At 36.6% G+C, this 16774-nt stretch overlaps 2 protein-coding genes across 3 annotated transcripts in view; one reads left to right on the top strand and one right to left on the bottom strand.

Moving 5' to 3' along the window:
* The window catches only part of LOC149876957 (uncharacterized), a 179264-nt gene that overhangs the window by 151392 nt on the left and 11098 nt on the right, over positions 1-16774 (bottom strand). The gene's annotated exons all lie outside the window — the stretch shown is intronic.
* Positions 10696-13437, top strand: LOC149876966 (uncharacterized). Its single transcript, XM_090074818.1, has 2 exons — positions 10696-12385; positions 13427-13437. Exons 1-2 carry the CDS (start codon positions 10696-10698, stop codon positions 13435-13437), a joined length of 1701 nt encoding a protein of 566 aa, XP_089930944.1.

Here is a 16774-nt window from a genome sequence, read left to right on the forward strand (position 1 = left end):
GGTTGGGGATATCCAGACTCGTTTAATTCGTGGGTGGACATTAAAAAATTGAACAGTTTGCTTTCGTGCGACATTACTTATTTCATTTCCCCAAAAAATTTTCCTTCCCATTAAAAAATGAGCAAGATGATAGTTTTGTTTGAGCCTTTTACAAATGAGTACCTTAAGACGGAGGATTACGAGGAGTCGTATTATTATTCGCCTTAGGAAGGAAAGTACCATTACAAGATTTACAGCTTTGAAAATGATTTGGATTATACCATTATTCGTTGAATGGATGAATTTGATTTGAAAATAAAGTGTGGAGGAATTCGTTTTAAAAAAAGCGGCATGGTGATGAAGGATATGTTCGTATATGCTCGAAGAAAAATAAATAAAGTCAAGGAGCAGAATAAAGTTAAAGCGTCGAATTTTGAAATGATCTAAAAACAATTTTTCTTTCTATTAAAAAAGATGAAATTTGTAACGATTGAAAATTTTGACGAGAGCAAATTATTGGCTGGAGAGATTTACGCAGCCACAAACCCCATTTAGTAGCAAAAGGTTCCGTTGTATTATGAGTATGCGAATGGAAAAGGTCCTTTTATTTTAAGTACCCCCGTTTTGTATTCTTTGGGTGTGTTTGAAAATCGCAGTGTGGAAAAGAAAGAGCTGACGGGATATTCCATGTCTTTTGTTGCTTTTAACGATAAAAAGGGCATGACATCAGAAGAAGAAAAGTTCATGGAGGTGACTGAAAAAATATCAAAATTTCTTCGCGAGCAAGTCATCCATATGTCAGCTTTGTTGAAAAAAAAGGACGAAGAGCGGAAAAAATAATGACTGAGGATTTGTCCATTTTCAAGCAAAAGGGATCAGGATCTCCCATTTTTTTCGGAAAGTTGTATACAAAAGAAAAGAGCATCACCTTGTTTTGCAAAAAGAAGAATAAAAAGCTTGTAAAAGCAGATTCATAGGGGTGTGTTCGTCAAAGGTGTTTTGCCATTGCGTCTTTGAGAGTTGAAGGTGTTTATATTGGACCGCAGATCGAGTCCATTCAAGTCAAGCTTCCAGAAGTGTTCATCACTAAAAATGCTCCTTTTGTTCAAAGCATTATAGACGATTTGGATTTGGGAGAGGCTGAATCTGATGAAGAGTGGTATAGTGAATTTTTAAATTTTGCGCGAATTTAAAAATGATCAACGTCGAAGGAATAAAATTGCCAAACGAGGCTTTGAATACTCTTCAATTGATAGAGACAGCAAAAAAGCTGAAATTGAAATTTCAGAGCAGTTTTTGAAAGAAACACATTGCCGAAAAAACCGAGAAGAAAAGAATGTGGAATCGTGAGTACGGGAGACTAAGGCACGGGAGGATTTCATTTAGTGTACTGGTACAAAGATGGTGATAAGAAATACAATTTCGACTCTTACGCTAAGCCCCTTCTTGTCGAATTGGTTAAATACTTGAAAAGTCTTGTTTATTATATCAGCGAGAGAATTCAATTTGGAAACACTTCTTACTGCGGTCACTTGTGCCTTTGCGTCTTGAAAAAATTGGACGAAGGAAACGACTTTCAAAATGTCATCAATACCATGTGGTGATGTGAGCGAAAAAATAAAGTCTGGGGCATATAAAAAATGATTGACAAACTTGGTAGATCAGAATTAGTTCAGTATTTATACAACTCTTATTCAACCTCTCTTACAAGCGTTTTGTACGCCAGGACAGATGGAAACAGCACCATCACTGCAGATTTGGATTTTAATTCCCTCAAAATTATTAATTTAGCAGAAGCGCCCACTTCTCATGACGCCGCAACAAAAAATTACCTAGACACGCATGCGTCAGGAGGAGGAACGGTGATTGGCACAGTGGACTTGGATTTGAATTTTCACACAGCGATCAATTTGAACGAACCGACCAATCTTCATGACGCTGCCAGAAAAAATTGCGTCAACGTAAGCTCGAGCATGCGCATCAAAACGGACGGAACAAGCACCATCACTGGGGACTTGGATTTAAATTCCAATTAATTGATCAATGTGAAAGATCCGACCGCTTTAAAAGACGCAGCGACAAAAGGGTATGTGAACACTAAAAATGCATACGCCAACATCTTTTACACAGATAATAAGATGACGTCACACAAATTGACCAATCTGGCAGAGCCCACTTCGTCCTCAGATTCAGCAACGAAAAATTACGTGGACACGCATGCTTTAAGTGGTGGAAATGCTGTGGGAACGGCTGACTTGGATTTGAATTCCCATAAATTGATCAATGTAACAGATCCGACAAGCGCGCAAGATGGAGCGACAAAAAGCTATTCTAATTTTTCTTTGCAAAAATTCAACTTTTTAGGATTTGTTCCAGGATCAGGATTCACCAGTTTGGGTTTAAAGCAACAAACGATTGCTGCAAATTTACCTGATGCGGTTACTGTTTTCACTTACTCAGACAACCCTGGAGTTCTGAGAAGGTTATGGTTGGCTCTCAATGGAACCGGAACAAATGTCACTGGACAAGTCTTTCTTCGGATATTTACAGATGGAGAAATTAACGTTGGTAATTATTCAACAACCACTGACGCTGTTGGTGTGGACGCCACTGCTCTTGCTTGCGACATGCTCTTTGTCCCTCTCGGAGGAGGACCAGGTTACGCAAACTCTTTGCAAGGATGTAACGTTGCCAACACTTCCATGGGAGGCTATTTTACACTCGACATGCCGTTCAGATCAAACATTATCATCCAATTGTACAATAAAAATGCTGTGGCCATCACTTACTGGATTCAACCTTTCATTTCCACATTCACAACCATCCCACTACTCCTTTCTTCCGTTAAATTGTACGCGAGGACGTTCAGATATTTAAACACCACTTACGGAAACGAATATGTTTTGCTGAACACCAATGGAAAAGGAAATGGCGTTTTTCTGAAATATATCAGAGCACACATCATTGGCGCCTCTGGAAACTGGTGGGAGTCTAGAGTCAGAATGTACGACGGAAATTTACCTCCAGGCAACGTCGCTGATCTCAGTCCTTGGACACCTTACAATGCAAACAATTACTCTTACTTTCCTGGATATGACGGTGACAGCAAATGCATCTTTTCCTCGTCAGGATTGGAAGATTTTTATTTGTCTTCGTGGAATGGAGTAAGTGTAAACTCTTTTAACAACAAATCGACTGGACTGCTGTACCAATCCACCGCATCCATCGCATCCACCACCACCATTTCCTTTTACAGAAATTTTGTAGAGTCAGATTCAATGCCCAGCGTTGCAGCTGGCAGAAGGCTTGTCGTCACGCTCAACTCGGGTGACGCGCAAGTCGGTCAATCCGGAAGCTATTACCTGCTCCTTGGTCATGTGTTTTATTACGTTTAACAAGTGGTTTAGCTGAACCATGAAAAATTCGATGAAAAATGTCATAAATAAATTTCAGCACAAATGAAAAATGCCGTCTCCCATTCGCGAAAATTATTGCGTTGAAGAGTTTGATCCGGAGCTTCAGCGAAATGTCATTCACGTCTACCCCACAAAAGAGGGAAAAATTCTGCGAATGATGAACACCAAAGAAAGGATTTTTTATCGAGGGTTCCTTGAATTGATAAAAGAAGACGAAGAGAGAAAAAAAATTCCTTTACTGTTAAAAAGATGAGAAGAATTGTTTATTATGATAAAAAGAAGTTGAAAGCGACGGTGTATTTTGACGAAAATTTAAATCATCCTCCTAGAAAGGTGAAATCCAGATGCGAAATATTTGCTCAAAGCGACATTAAGCTAAATCGTTCTTCAAAGCAAACGATTGTTTTTATGTTTGGAATTAAACTTGACGATGGAATGGTTTTGGTGAATTTGAGGCATGGTCTAAATTTAAAGCTGAATTATATCAATCACTTCCTTCTTTTTTCAGAATCGGTGAATAACGTCATCATGGAAATTTATAACAGAAGCGATAAGGACGTCGTGATTAAAAAGGGAGAAAGTCTGTGCCTCGTGAGTTTCTTTTAAAAATTCATAGAATTTTCCAAAGAATTTGACCATGAAAAAGAAATTTTTTATTTTTCATTTATAAAAAATAGATTATAACAGTTACAAAGAAATATACCCAACTCTTCCAACGGCTCATGCAGATGAAGGAGGGCATATTTACCGTCTTCAAAAAGTAAGCGAAATCCAAAAAGAAATGGACAACGAGAGGAAGAAGAGAGTTCTCAGCAAAAAGTACCATCGCGTTTTCAGGATCATTTCGAATGTGGACAATACAATGCATGGCTTGTGCATAGCTTTGGGTGCGACTGGAATAGGACTTTTGTCAACCATTATTGCCAGTCCAGCAGCGATTGCGTGTGAAGGCGTGGCTATTGGAATGGGTTTTTTATCGATTGTCGGAGGTCAAGTGAACAAAAAGATGGCATTGAAAGCGGAAAAGCATGAAAAGATAAAAGTGTTGGCAAAGTCTAAATTGAACACGATCAGCGAGCACATTTCCAAAGCGTTGATGGACGGAAAAATAAGCGATTCAGAGTTTCAATTGATTCTTGGTGAGCTTCAAAAATTTAAAGCCTTGACAGAGGAAATACGAACCAAAACAAAAAACGGAATGGACGAATTGGCTAAAGAGACACTGATCCAAAAAGGTCGAGAAGACGCCATTCAAGCGTTTAACAATTTGTTCAAGAAATCGTAGATTTGGTTCTGAAAAATAATTTCTAGCGTATTTTAAAACCATGTCTTTTTTTAAAATACAAGACCCGAACAAAAGGGATGAAATTGTGAAAGAAATTAATGACAGAAGAAAGATGATTTATCAGAACAGCATCAATGACAACATTTCAGATGTCAATTTTCAGACTGATTTGAGCAAGATGTACAAACCTCTCATCAAAAGCAACGAAAAGATGATCAAGCCGCTCATCGAAAGCAACGAAAAGATAATCAATAAAATTAAATCTGAGCAAGATAGCATTAAGCCTGAGGTTAAGTCTTTTTTAGACTCAACAACAATGGAAGAGCTGTATATGCCTGAAAGTGATGAACTTTTGAGACATTTGTTTTATCTAGACACAAGAGAAAAATTTAAAAGAAGTTTTAAGAACAAGTTTGAACTGAGCAAAAACGATGGTCAATATACGATTGGAAAAATGGGAGTGATGTTTGATGAAGATGGTACAATTGTTGGCGGCGAAAAGTACGAAGAAACAAAAGGTCTTTGGGAGCTCATGACCAATTCAAACATTTCAAGGGACGTGACGGAAGAGGATGTGGCCAATTACTCGAAAATTTTAATGGAGAGTGAAGCCGTAAAGCCAGATGCAAGATCAAACAAACCCAAAGCTGCAGAGGTTGAAAAATACAATCAATTCATCATCCCTATTGAAAACGAGCTTAAATCTCGTAAGAAAAAAGATGACAAAGAAAAAGAAGAATATGTTTCAAAATATCTTAGAGCTGAAATTGAAGATCATTTTAATGAGAAGTACCACGCAAAGAATCGAAAAGAGGAGTATGAGAAAGTCATGTCAGAGCTTGGAAATTGGAGAAATGAGTTAGAAAGTGAGAAATATAATCGCTACAAGTCACGTGTTGAAAAAGCTTAAAGAGGCAAAAAAGGTTCAGGAGTGATTATTCTTCCGAGCGATCCGAATGCGTTGATGTACAAGCTTGAATTGAGCGTGGCTGCTTGTCGTGCTGGGAATACGGGATCGAGAAATGAAGCTGTGAGCATTTGCGATGAGCTGCTGAGACAAAAAGTGATTAGAAGAGACCAATACAAATCGATGATGAAGGTCATCGATGGAAAATAATTTTTTTTGCATATTAAAAAATGATCATTTACAGAAACAGATATGTTAAGAAACACGTTGTTGGAGGAGGTGGAATCATTGACACGTTGCAGAATTTTTTTAAAAGAGTAGCTGCGTCGAGCGCATTAAGAGCAGCGTCTACTTTGGCTGGCAAAATTGCAAAAAGCGAGCTGGGAAGAGAAGCAATTACAGCTGCAAAATCTGCTGGAAAAGAGTTGGCCTTATCAGCGATTGTGACTGCTAAAGACGTGGCTATTGATAAAGGTAAAAAGGTGATAGAAAAGATGTATGCCAAGACTGGAACTCCTAATCCAAAAGTTATTGCTCCTAAAGTTCTCACTCAAAAAAGTATAGACATTATTTCCAGAATGGTTGCATCAGCAGCTCCAACGATCAGTAGCGACTATTCCTCGCTCAGGGGTTCGCTGCGTCCTAAAAAGTTGTCCAGGAAAAACGCCTTCCGAATCCAAGACCTAGTTAAAATGGACAACCAAGGCCTTGTGAAAATGGGAAGCGGACTTAAAATTACATGAGGATCCGAAATTTTTTTTCTTTTGTATAGAAAAATGGCAAACTCTGATGTTTTAAACATTACAGAAGAAATCATTGTTGATGAAGAAATTGAGAGATTTGAATTTCACGAATACGAACCGGTCAGCACCAATTTAAACACGGCCGGGGAGATAAGAATCAGCATTCCTCTGAGGCGTACGTACCTTTTGGTCGAAGGAAGACTGACAAAAGCAGACGGGACTTCCTATGCAGATGCGAATTTGGTTTCTCTTGCAAACAACGGCATGATGCACCTGTTCAGTCAGATTTCTTATCAGTTATCGAATCAAGAGGTTGAAACCATGTACAGTCCAGGTCAAGCCACCACCATGCTGGGTTTCCTTAAATATCCGGTGGAGTACCAAGTGTCGGAAGGAATGAATCAGCTGTGGCAAAGAGACACCACTGCCGTTGCCGATCTTGCAGGTAACAGCGGGTTTAGTCAAAGGCAAGACTTCATCATTAAGCAGCCTGCTGTTAAAGGAACATTTTCATTTTGCATTCCTTTGAAACACATTTTTGGTTTTTGCGAAGATTACGAAAAAGTTCTTTACGGATTTAAGCACACGATTACTCTTTTGAGAAAAAGCGACGCAGATGCAATTTTTAAGAGCGCTGAAGCAGCCGCAGGAAAACTTGAGCAAACTGTCTTTGTTTATGTCTCATGTCACCTCCTCTTTTATGGCGAACTGCAATCTTTACAAACTCATCGAGTCCAAAGTAGACGTGCCGTTGTCGTTTAAATCCCGACAGTGCGACACCATTGCCGTGCCAGTGTCCAATACATTCAGTTGGAGGTTGAGCGCCAGATCTGCCAGTGAACGACCGAGATACATCATTGATGGATTCAGACCAACAAAGACGGAAATCAAGATTTAAACCCTTCCGTATTCAACCACTGCGATTTGAAAAACATGTACGTCACTTTAAATAGCGAAAGGTACCCCGCCATCGATTACGACTTGTCCTTTACAAACAACAAGTTTTTGAGAGCTTACAGGGACGTGTGCAAGTTTGACAACAAGATTTTTGGAATCAGCGAAATTATCGCTCAGCCAAATTTGACGGCGCTGAATTACAGACACATTTGCCCTCTTTTCGTTTTTGACGTGAGCAAGCAGGCTGAGAGGTTGAAATCAACCGTGTTGGACGTTGATTGCGATGGAAAACAATTTGATCGACAAAAATGCGATGATGGAGGACGTCAAGCCGATAGATTCAAAATATGAAAGGCTACGTTTGATCCGAAACAATCCCGTGGCTGTGAAAATGACTCATGCTGAAACGGGAAAAGTGATCGAATATGGCTCTCTTTACAAAGCGATGAAAGAGACGGGACATGGCAACAAATATTTGGAGAAACGAAACGGCAAAGTGGACTAAAACGGATTTAAAATAGAAATTCTGAAATAAAAAAAAATGTCGTTTCACCCGTTTTTTCTGGAGTGCAGCAAAAGAGAGTCTGATGTGGTTAAAAATAGGCAGCTCGAGGCCCTTGCGTTTAAGGCTGAAAGCAGCTCGTTCAAAATTCCTGAAATGTACAGCGACGAGAAAAGAGACGAGCTTTACGCAATTTTGTGGGAGGACAAAGAGGATGACTTTTCGCGAATGGAAAAAGAAATCAAAGAGCACAACAGAGAGTGGGGCAATTTTAGAAAAAAAAAAAAGAGAGTGGGGCAAAATTAGAAAAAGCGAGAAAAGCTACGAGCGATCGACAGTTACGTACTCGGTTAGGACTGCGATTTCGAAGAAAAGAAAAAAATTTCTGGAAAACTGAAAATGGACGCGCTGCTCAAAAAGTTCGAAGATTTTCCAGTATCTTGAAAAGTTGCTGAAAAATGAAAAGTTGCTGAAAATAAAAAAAAATTGAATTCAAGCAATATAAATTCCAGCTTAAATAAAAAAGATGGGAGAGGAAAAAAGAATGTTGGTTGAAAAAATGAGAGAGTTAAAAGAGGAAAGAAAAAAGTTGCCGAAAATAAGAAGAGAGCTTGCAAAAAGAAGAAGAGAGTTGGAAGAGGAAAGGAAAAGAAGATTCCCGTGGAGAGTGTTTGAAATAAAATGTAGTGGTTGGGAAGAAGGAGCAAGCTGTGAAGAGATAATTAGAATTAATTATGAGGATGAAAGAAATTTTAAAAAGAATCTAAGAATACAGAAGGAAGAGCATAAAAGAAAGTTGGCAGAAAGAAGAAAAAAGTTGACATGTGAGGAAAGAAAAAGAGAGTTGGAAAAAAGAATGGAGTTGGCGGAAATAGGAAAAGAGTTGGCAGAGGAAAAAAAAAAGTTGGCGGAAAAAAGAAAAGAGTTGACAAAAAGAAGAAAAGAGTTGGCCAAAAGAAGAAAAGATTTAGAATAGGAAAGAATAATAAAAGAGTTGAAAGATGAAATAATAATAATAAAGTTGGCAAATGAAATAGAAAGAAGATTTTTCTATGAAGAAACGGAGTTTGAAAAGGAAAGAAGAGAGTTGGAAGAGGAAATTGTTTTTTGTGAAAATGTAAAAGAAGACTTGAGAAAAGGAATAAATGAAAGGATATATGAAAGAATGACGTTGGAAGAGGAAAGAGAAGAGTTTGAACAGGAAACTAGTTTTTGTGAACCTTTTTAATTCTTTTAGAAGAATTGAAAAAATTGAATTTGAGATAAATGAAATATTTCAGTATTAAAAAGATGATTTACACAAAAAAGGCTTTGAAAGATTTGCTGATCAAAAACGGCATTACCCAAACGGCTGACACTTTAATGGCTTTGACACTGATCGCGTTTGAAAACAATCTGATCGATAAAAGCGATTTAATGGAAAAGGTGAAAGAAAAGAGACCTGTGGGGAGACCAAGAGTGCTTGAAAAAAAACCGCTAAAAGAAAAGAAACCCATCGATCCTAAATGGAAAAGACTTGAAAACATCAGAACTCATCCTTCCACTTTAAAAATAACCCATGTTGAAACGGGAAAAGTGATCGAATACAAATCCATTTACAAATTAGGAAAAGAGACGGGTCACTGCTGGAAATATTTTGACGATAAACACGGATATAAAATAGAAGTGCTGAAACCTTAAATTTGCTGAAAATTTATATTTTCGTTGAAATTTTAAAAAATTGAAATTGGGTGAAAGAAATTTTTTCTGTATTTAAAATGAGTGACAATGCAAAGAAAAAAGTCTCAATGGCATCATTGAGAAGACAATCCAAAGACAGAGCTATAAAACGCTACACAAAAATGACCAGGGAACAGCTCGTTGAGGCCATAAAAACCACGAGACCTGTCATTGGTCCTGCAACACGCGGACGAACGACTGATGCGAGGCCAATTGTTCCTGCCTCTCGTCCTATCATCGTGAGACCTGTTCCAGCTCCTCGTCCTGTTTCCAACGACTTGATTTCATTCGGAGCTGCTCGCTTGCAAAATCAGGCGACTAGAGCTGAACCATCCATCCTTGACACACCGGTTACCGAATGAACGAGCGTCATCACACCTAGTCCACCTGGTTTATTTTCAAGAATTGCAACGACCGTCTCCAACAGTTTTAACCAAGTGCTTACTGCTATTGATACATACGTTCCAGAAACGGTGAAGAAAACAGTGAGCAGTGTGAGAAATGGAGTGGAAAAAACGATAAATTCTCTCAAAGGTCTTGTATTCTGTGCTCCGGTTCCCCCCGTTAAGTTTAAATTGACTGAGCATGCGCTAAGTCACATCACTGAGCAATTTTCTTACACCCCGATCAAAGTCATTAAAAAAAAACAAGAACGAACCTTGTTTTAACATGCGAAATGACGCGTGTGAATATTGCCACTGGAGAAGAAACTCTTCGCACTGTGGTCTTCCCGTCCAAATACTACGTTGTTCTCGAATTGACTGACAAAAGAGAAAGCTTTGAAACATGGAAAGAAAGAATTCTTGAAAGCATGGCCAATTACCACAAGGAAGGGTCCAAATGGAAAGTTTCCAAAATTTTGAAAATAGAAGTTAACATGATCGATTACGAACCTTTCAGCGGTTCTTCCTACATTGATCTCCCTCCTGAACTGAAAAACAAAAAGGCCATCATCAACATGAAAAACGAAGACAACCAATGCTTTAAATGGTCCGTCACCAGAGCGTTGAATCTGATATCTAGAGACAACGAAAGAATTGACGAAGACTTGATTAAAAAATCAGAAGAGTTGAAATGGGACGGAATTAAATTTCCTGTCAAGTACGGTCAAATCGACAAGTTTGAAAAAATCAATTCAGACATTAGCATCAACGTCTTCGGGTATAATGAAAAACTGCTATAGTCACATCTTGGTCCGAATCGAACTTCCTGAAGAAGGGACAGCAATTCAGTTTAAAAACTTCAACATGTTCATGAGAGTCCCTTTTGTGGTTTATGCCGACTTTGAAAGTTTTATCAAACCTGTCAACACTTGTGTCCCCGACTCAAAACAGTCTTACACCAAACAATACCAAAAACACGTTCCGAGCTCGTTCTGTTATTACATCAAATGCTTCGACGAAACCATTTATAAAGGAAAACCTGTCACGTACACAGCAAAAAGCGACGGTGACGGCGTTTCGCAAAAATTTGTAAACAGTCTCGAAACAGACCTCACAAAAATTTTCAACAAGATTGATTTTAAAGAAAAGGTGGCCATGATTGATGAGGATGAAAAGAATTTTAAAAATGCAACACAATGTCACATTTGCCGTAAAAATCTTAAAAAAGATAAAGTGCGCGATCACTGCCATTTTACTGGAAAGTATCGAGGAGCTGTGCATAACAAATGCAACTTGGATTATGATTATGAAATTCGAAAAATCATACCCATCCTATTCCACAATTTATTCGGTTACGACAACCATTTGTTCATCAAGAAATTTGGTGGAAAATTAAAATGCATCCCCAACAACGAAGAAAAATACACCAGCTTCTCAAAAAGCATCAAAGTGAGAGAATTTATTGATAAAAAAACTGGAAAACTTCGGGAAGTATGGAAAGAGCTAAGGTTTATTGACAGCTTCAAATTCATGGCAAGTTCGCTAAAAGGTTTGGCTGACAACCTTGTTAAAGATTTGTGCGCTGAATGTGCTAGGTTAGATCCAAAGACATGCAAGGAAAACTGTGAGGATAAAAAAGGAAAGGAATGTCTTTGCAAACGAAATTGTGTAAGTTGCAAAGCTCGACGAGTCAAGAAAGCTGATACCGAATGCAAAAACTTAAATTCACTATTCAGCGGAAAAAAACGAGATTTGTTATTAGGAAAAGGTGTTTACCCTTACGAATGGGTAGACTCCATTGAAAAATTCTCTGAAACAAAATTGCCTCCTATCGAAGCCTTCCATTCCAAACTGAACGACGCTAAAATAGAAGATGAAGACTATGTGCATGCGCAAACGGTTTTGAACGAATTTGAATGTGAAACGTTTAAAGACTACCACGAACTATACAACGTGTCTGACGTTTTGATACTTGCAGATGTCTTTGAACATTTCAGGGACGTCAGCATGAAAATTTACAAGCTCGACCCCGCCTGGTATTACACCTCTCCAGGTTTGGCCTGGGATGCGATGTTAAAAATGACAAAAATAATATTGGAATTGTTGAGCGATCCTGACATGCTTCGAATGATTCAAAAGGGAGTACGCTGTGGAATGAGTATGATCTCAAACCGACTTGGTACCTCAAACAACAAATACATGGGCGAATCGTACGATCCCACCAAACCATCCAAATTCACCCAGTACTTGGACGCCAACAACTTGTACGGATGGGAGATGAGCAAAAATATTCCCGTTGGAGGATTAAGGTGGATGACTGAAGTCGAACTTTTAAATTGGAAATCCATGCCATGCATCCTTGAAGTCGACTTGGATTACCCTGATCATCTTCACGATGAACACAACGATTATCCTTTAGCCCCTGAAAGAATGCCCATTGGGAAAGTAGAAAAACTCGTTCCAAATTTAAACCCAAAAAAGAAATACGTCGTCTATTATGAAAACCTAAAACTGTATGAACGAATTGGATTGTTCATTGCAAAAGTTCATCGAGGTTTCACCTTTGAAGAAAAACCTTGGATGAAACCATACATCGATTTCAACACCAATTTAAAAGCAAAAGCTGAAAACACTTTTGAAAAAGAATTCTTCAAACTCATGAACAACTCCGTCTTCGGAAAAACCATGGAAAACATCGAAAATCATGTTGACGCCAGACTCGTCACTGCAGAAAAAGAAGCTCTCAAATCATCCAAAAGTACTCAATTCGAAAACCGCACCATTTTCAATGAAAAATTGATCGCCATTAACATGAAGAAAACAAAGTTGGTTTACAACAAACCCATTTATGTTGGAATGTGCATCCTAGACATCAGCAAAATTTTAATGTTTGAATTCCATTACGACTACATCAAACCAAAATACGGTGATTGAGTAAAATTGCTGATGACAGACACAGACTCACTCATTTATGAAATCAAAACGGAAGATTTTTACAAAGATATTGCTGGTGATGTTAAGGGGGAAGTACCCCAAAAATGTTAAAACTCATGTTCAAACAGTAAAATTGACTTTAAACAATATATAACGTTAAAATTTTATATTTCAGAATGAAAACTTTTAAAAACTGTGTTTTGTTGCCATGGTAACCAAGAAAATATTGAAAAAATAACCAAAAAACAGTTAATGCCCCGGCTAACTTATCCGAAGAACTACATATATTCAAACTGTCATATTTCAATTCCCTTTAACTAATACTTTGAACTGTGATCTGAATCTAAAATTTTATGAAAAATATGAAAGTTAGTATTTAAGGGGGCAAATAAATTGTTATTTAATGAATTTCGGTCAAAATAAGGCAACTGAAATAGACGTAGAACGTGTTCTGTGAAGTATTTCATAAAAGTGGAGGTTCAAATCATAGAAGGTATAAAATAGGACAATTACTGAAAATTTCATCATTAAACACCAAGCGGTTCCAAAGTTATCACAGCCGGGGCATTTAAAAACCTTGTTTTGAGAAAAACGCAAAAACAGAAAAAAAATTTTTTAATTTCACAAAAAATATAAAATATAACTAAATTAATAAACCCAGGAGCATACTGACTTCCTTCTATGTTTTCAAAATTGTCCTTTGATGCTTTTGACAACCCTCGTAGAATCTTTCGCCGCTTCTTGGATGACTCTAGATTTTTATATCCAGCTAAATAAATGCGTTTTCGATTTTGACTATCGCACACACTTGATGTATATCTTCCAGGTGTCAATTAAAATAGAACTTTTTCTACAAATATTAAAGTTTACTACAGCATCATATGCTCCAAATTTTAACTGTGTTAGGCTGACAAACTTCGTTTTTGGTATTCGATCCCAAATCATTGCATTTAGACTTTCGTTTTGATTTTGTGACTGCCCATGCAAACATTTACTTAACAAAGACTCCTCACTTAAATCTGCATATATTGGTTTTAAATGTTTTATAATTGACAGTGGAAGTCCTGCACCTAGTTTGTATGTTGATTTGCCTGTTGCTTTATCTTTCTGATATCTGCACCAACTGTTTTCACCAATTGGGCAGTGAGTATGCCAGTTATTTTCCTTTGATGAGGCAACATGAAAAAGTGTAGCATGAATGGACTTCTTCATGCCTTGTAGATTGTTTTTATTACTTCTTACTGCAATCCCATAATAATTCTGAAGCTTATCAATAAGACTGTTTGTTAATTTTCCACGGCCACAGAGGTTTTTCATGTTTTTTTTTAATGTTCTTAGACGTGTCCCAACTCGTTTCTGAACATGCCCAACACATTCTAACTTTTCAACTTCAACACCAGGATAAGTAAATTTCACAGCTGGATAACTTTTACTGTCACCATCTCCATAAAATTTAATATATTGCAATCCATATTCTTTGACAGGTCTACTAAATATACGCTTGGCACCAGTCACTTCCATACTTCCTGCTGAGCCAATACAATTTACATTACAACTATGAGATTTGTACCAACTTTTGTAGATCTCTGAGTTTTTAGATTTTAAATCTTTGCGTAGTTGACATTGCTTACAAAGTCTACTGATTGCCTCAACATCTAACACTTTTCCATTATTCATTGACAATGTTGTTACAACTCCATTCAGTGAACTGTATCCTCTAAGTTCCCAAGTTCCATCAGTTGAAACTCCAGTATCAACAATGTTGTTGCTATAACCTTTTATTTCTTTTGCAGCCTCAAGCATTGTTTCTTTAGCAACTGTAGTAACAGCATCAGTAACAACCTTTACAGAACCATTGTAATTTTTTTTAATCATCGGACTTGGGAGGTTCATTAATGCAAAAAACTTTTCAAGTCCTAAATACCCTTGCCCAATAGATCTCAAGCTATATGCAATACGAAGGTTAATATCATGAGTGCGGTTACAAACTTTAGATGTATAGAAATCTTTTCTATATCCACAAACACTGCAGCAACATATTAAATTTGAAGCATACCCTTTTTTTTTCACAAACTTTTCTTTCAATACCAAGCTATTATCGTTAATGCACTGTGGACAACATTAAGATTCAAATATAGTGTTTAAAATTTCAACATCAATTATTCTATAACCATTTATTTTTTCATCATTTTTATTTGGAATATCATTTTTAATATATTCAATCTTGCTGGCTGATCTTGAAGAACTAGTATCAATGTCTGAATATTTTTTTGAGCTTGTCATTGATGTTGGTGATGATAAAGTGTGTTGGTTACCACAAAATACTCTTTTCTTTCCAGTTCTAGTTCTTTGCTTGACTCTATCTTTTCTTCCCATAATTAAGACAATTTTTTGTTAAAATTTGATAAAATATGTCCTTATTACACTTAACAACTCATATAAACAAAGTAAATATTTGCTTTAGGAATGTTTAAAAACTGAAATAATTAGAGGCAATCGAGTAAAATTTAATTTAAGCAGAGTAGATAATTAAAGTAAAAACAAAGTAGATAAAGCCTTTTTTAGAAGCAGATTTATAACTTTATGTGAGCCTCTGAAATAAGCAGAGAAGCAGAAGCTTTATCGTTGCAATGTGCGTTGCTATGGTTAAACGTGATGAGTATGGTTCAAATATATGAAATTGCTCCACTTTCCTGACATTGTTTACAAAATCTCTTTATTTCATTGTGTTCTTCATTAATTTTTGTTTCCGAAACAAACAAAAAAAATATTTTCAATTTTTACTTAACTTATGGGGTACTTCTCCCCTTAAAAACAAATTTGACTCGAGCGAATTTGACAAAAACCATCTTGCCATTAAAAACGTCGGGTTCAAAAGTGGGCGCTAACAAAAAGGTGATCGGAATGTACAAAGACGAATGCAATGGAAAACAGATTAAAGAATTTGTCGGGCTTCGACCGAAACTCTACTCCTACAAGATTCTTGAAGAAGAAGAACACAAAAAATGCAAAGGTGTCAAGAAAATCGTCGTTGATAAAAAAATAAAGCACCAAGATTACAAAAACTGCTTAATGGATAAAAAAGAAAATTTAAAAACCATGAACGTCATCCGATCTCATCTTCACGATATTTACACCGAAGAGATTAACAAAGTTGCTCTCAGCGCCAACGATATTAAAAGAATCATCCAAAATGATGGAATCAACACTTTGGCTATTCGACACTACAAAAACAAGTCTTGCCCTGAAGACTCAAAACCATGTTTCAACTTGATCGATTACGACAAGTTTTTCAGTCCAGAAGATCCAAAAGAGATTTAAAGAAGAAAATAAATTTATATCATTGCGGTAAGAAATTTTTATGACAACATCAGCACGGGAAGAAATATTTTATAACTCCAACACAAAAAGAAAAATTTTATAACTTCAACACGGAAAGAAAACAAGTAATATTTCAGCGCAGATTTTTTTTGAAAAAAGGTAAGTCAACAAAAAAAAGCATCAAAGTTATCGTCCTTAAGTATAGAAAAGTATCAATGCGCCAGAACCCGCATTTCCCTACTACTAGTACAAATACGTTTCAAACAAAAAAAAGTTATTTTACAATCAAACATCTGTAAAACAAATTTAAAACAATGCAAACTTTCATCTTATATATTGCATTAGTTTGTCATAGAATAAGCCTAAATAAAAAATTGTATCATATGTAGACTTAGAAAAAAAAAAACAAAAAAAAAAAACTGGAACACGATATACCTGAGTTTCGGTGACTTGTTGTTATACTTAATACTTAAACTGTCATGATGCAGCTTGTCGGTGTTGTTTTATGAAGTTATTACATGTTGGCTTTTAGTACTCTTTAGTTTAATTTATAAGACATTACAATAGATTTAAAATATTTTAATTAAAAAGCAAAATAAAAAATGCTTCAAGGAGCCAAAGTATAAACAGATAAAAAAATAAAATCAAATTGAGATATAAATAAATTGCATTTATATAGCTAAACATT

Source organism: Hydra viridissima, unplaced genomic scaffold (genome assembly GCF_058129835.1).
Source record: "Hydra viridissima isolate aposymbiotic clone 2 unplaced genomic scaffold, HvirCarnegie_v1 scaffold_17, whole genome shotgun sequence".
In the NCBI taxonomy this organism is placed as follows: domain Eukaryota; kingdom Metazoa; phylum Cnidaria; class Hydrozoa; order Anthoathecata; family Hydridae; genus Hydra; species Hydra viridissima.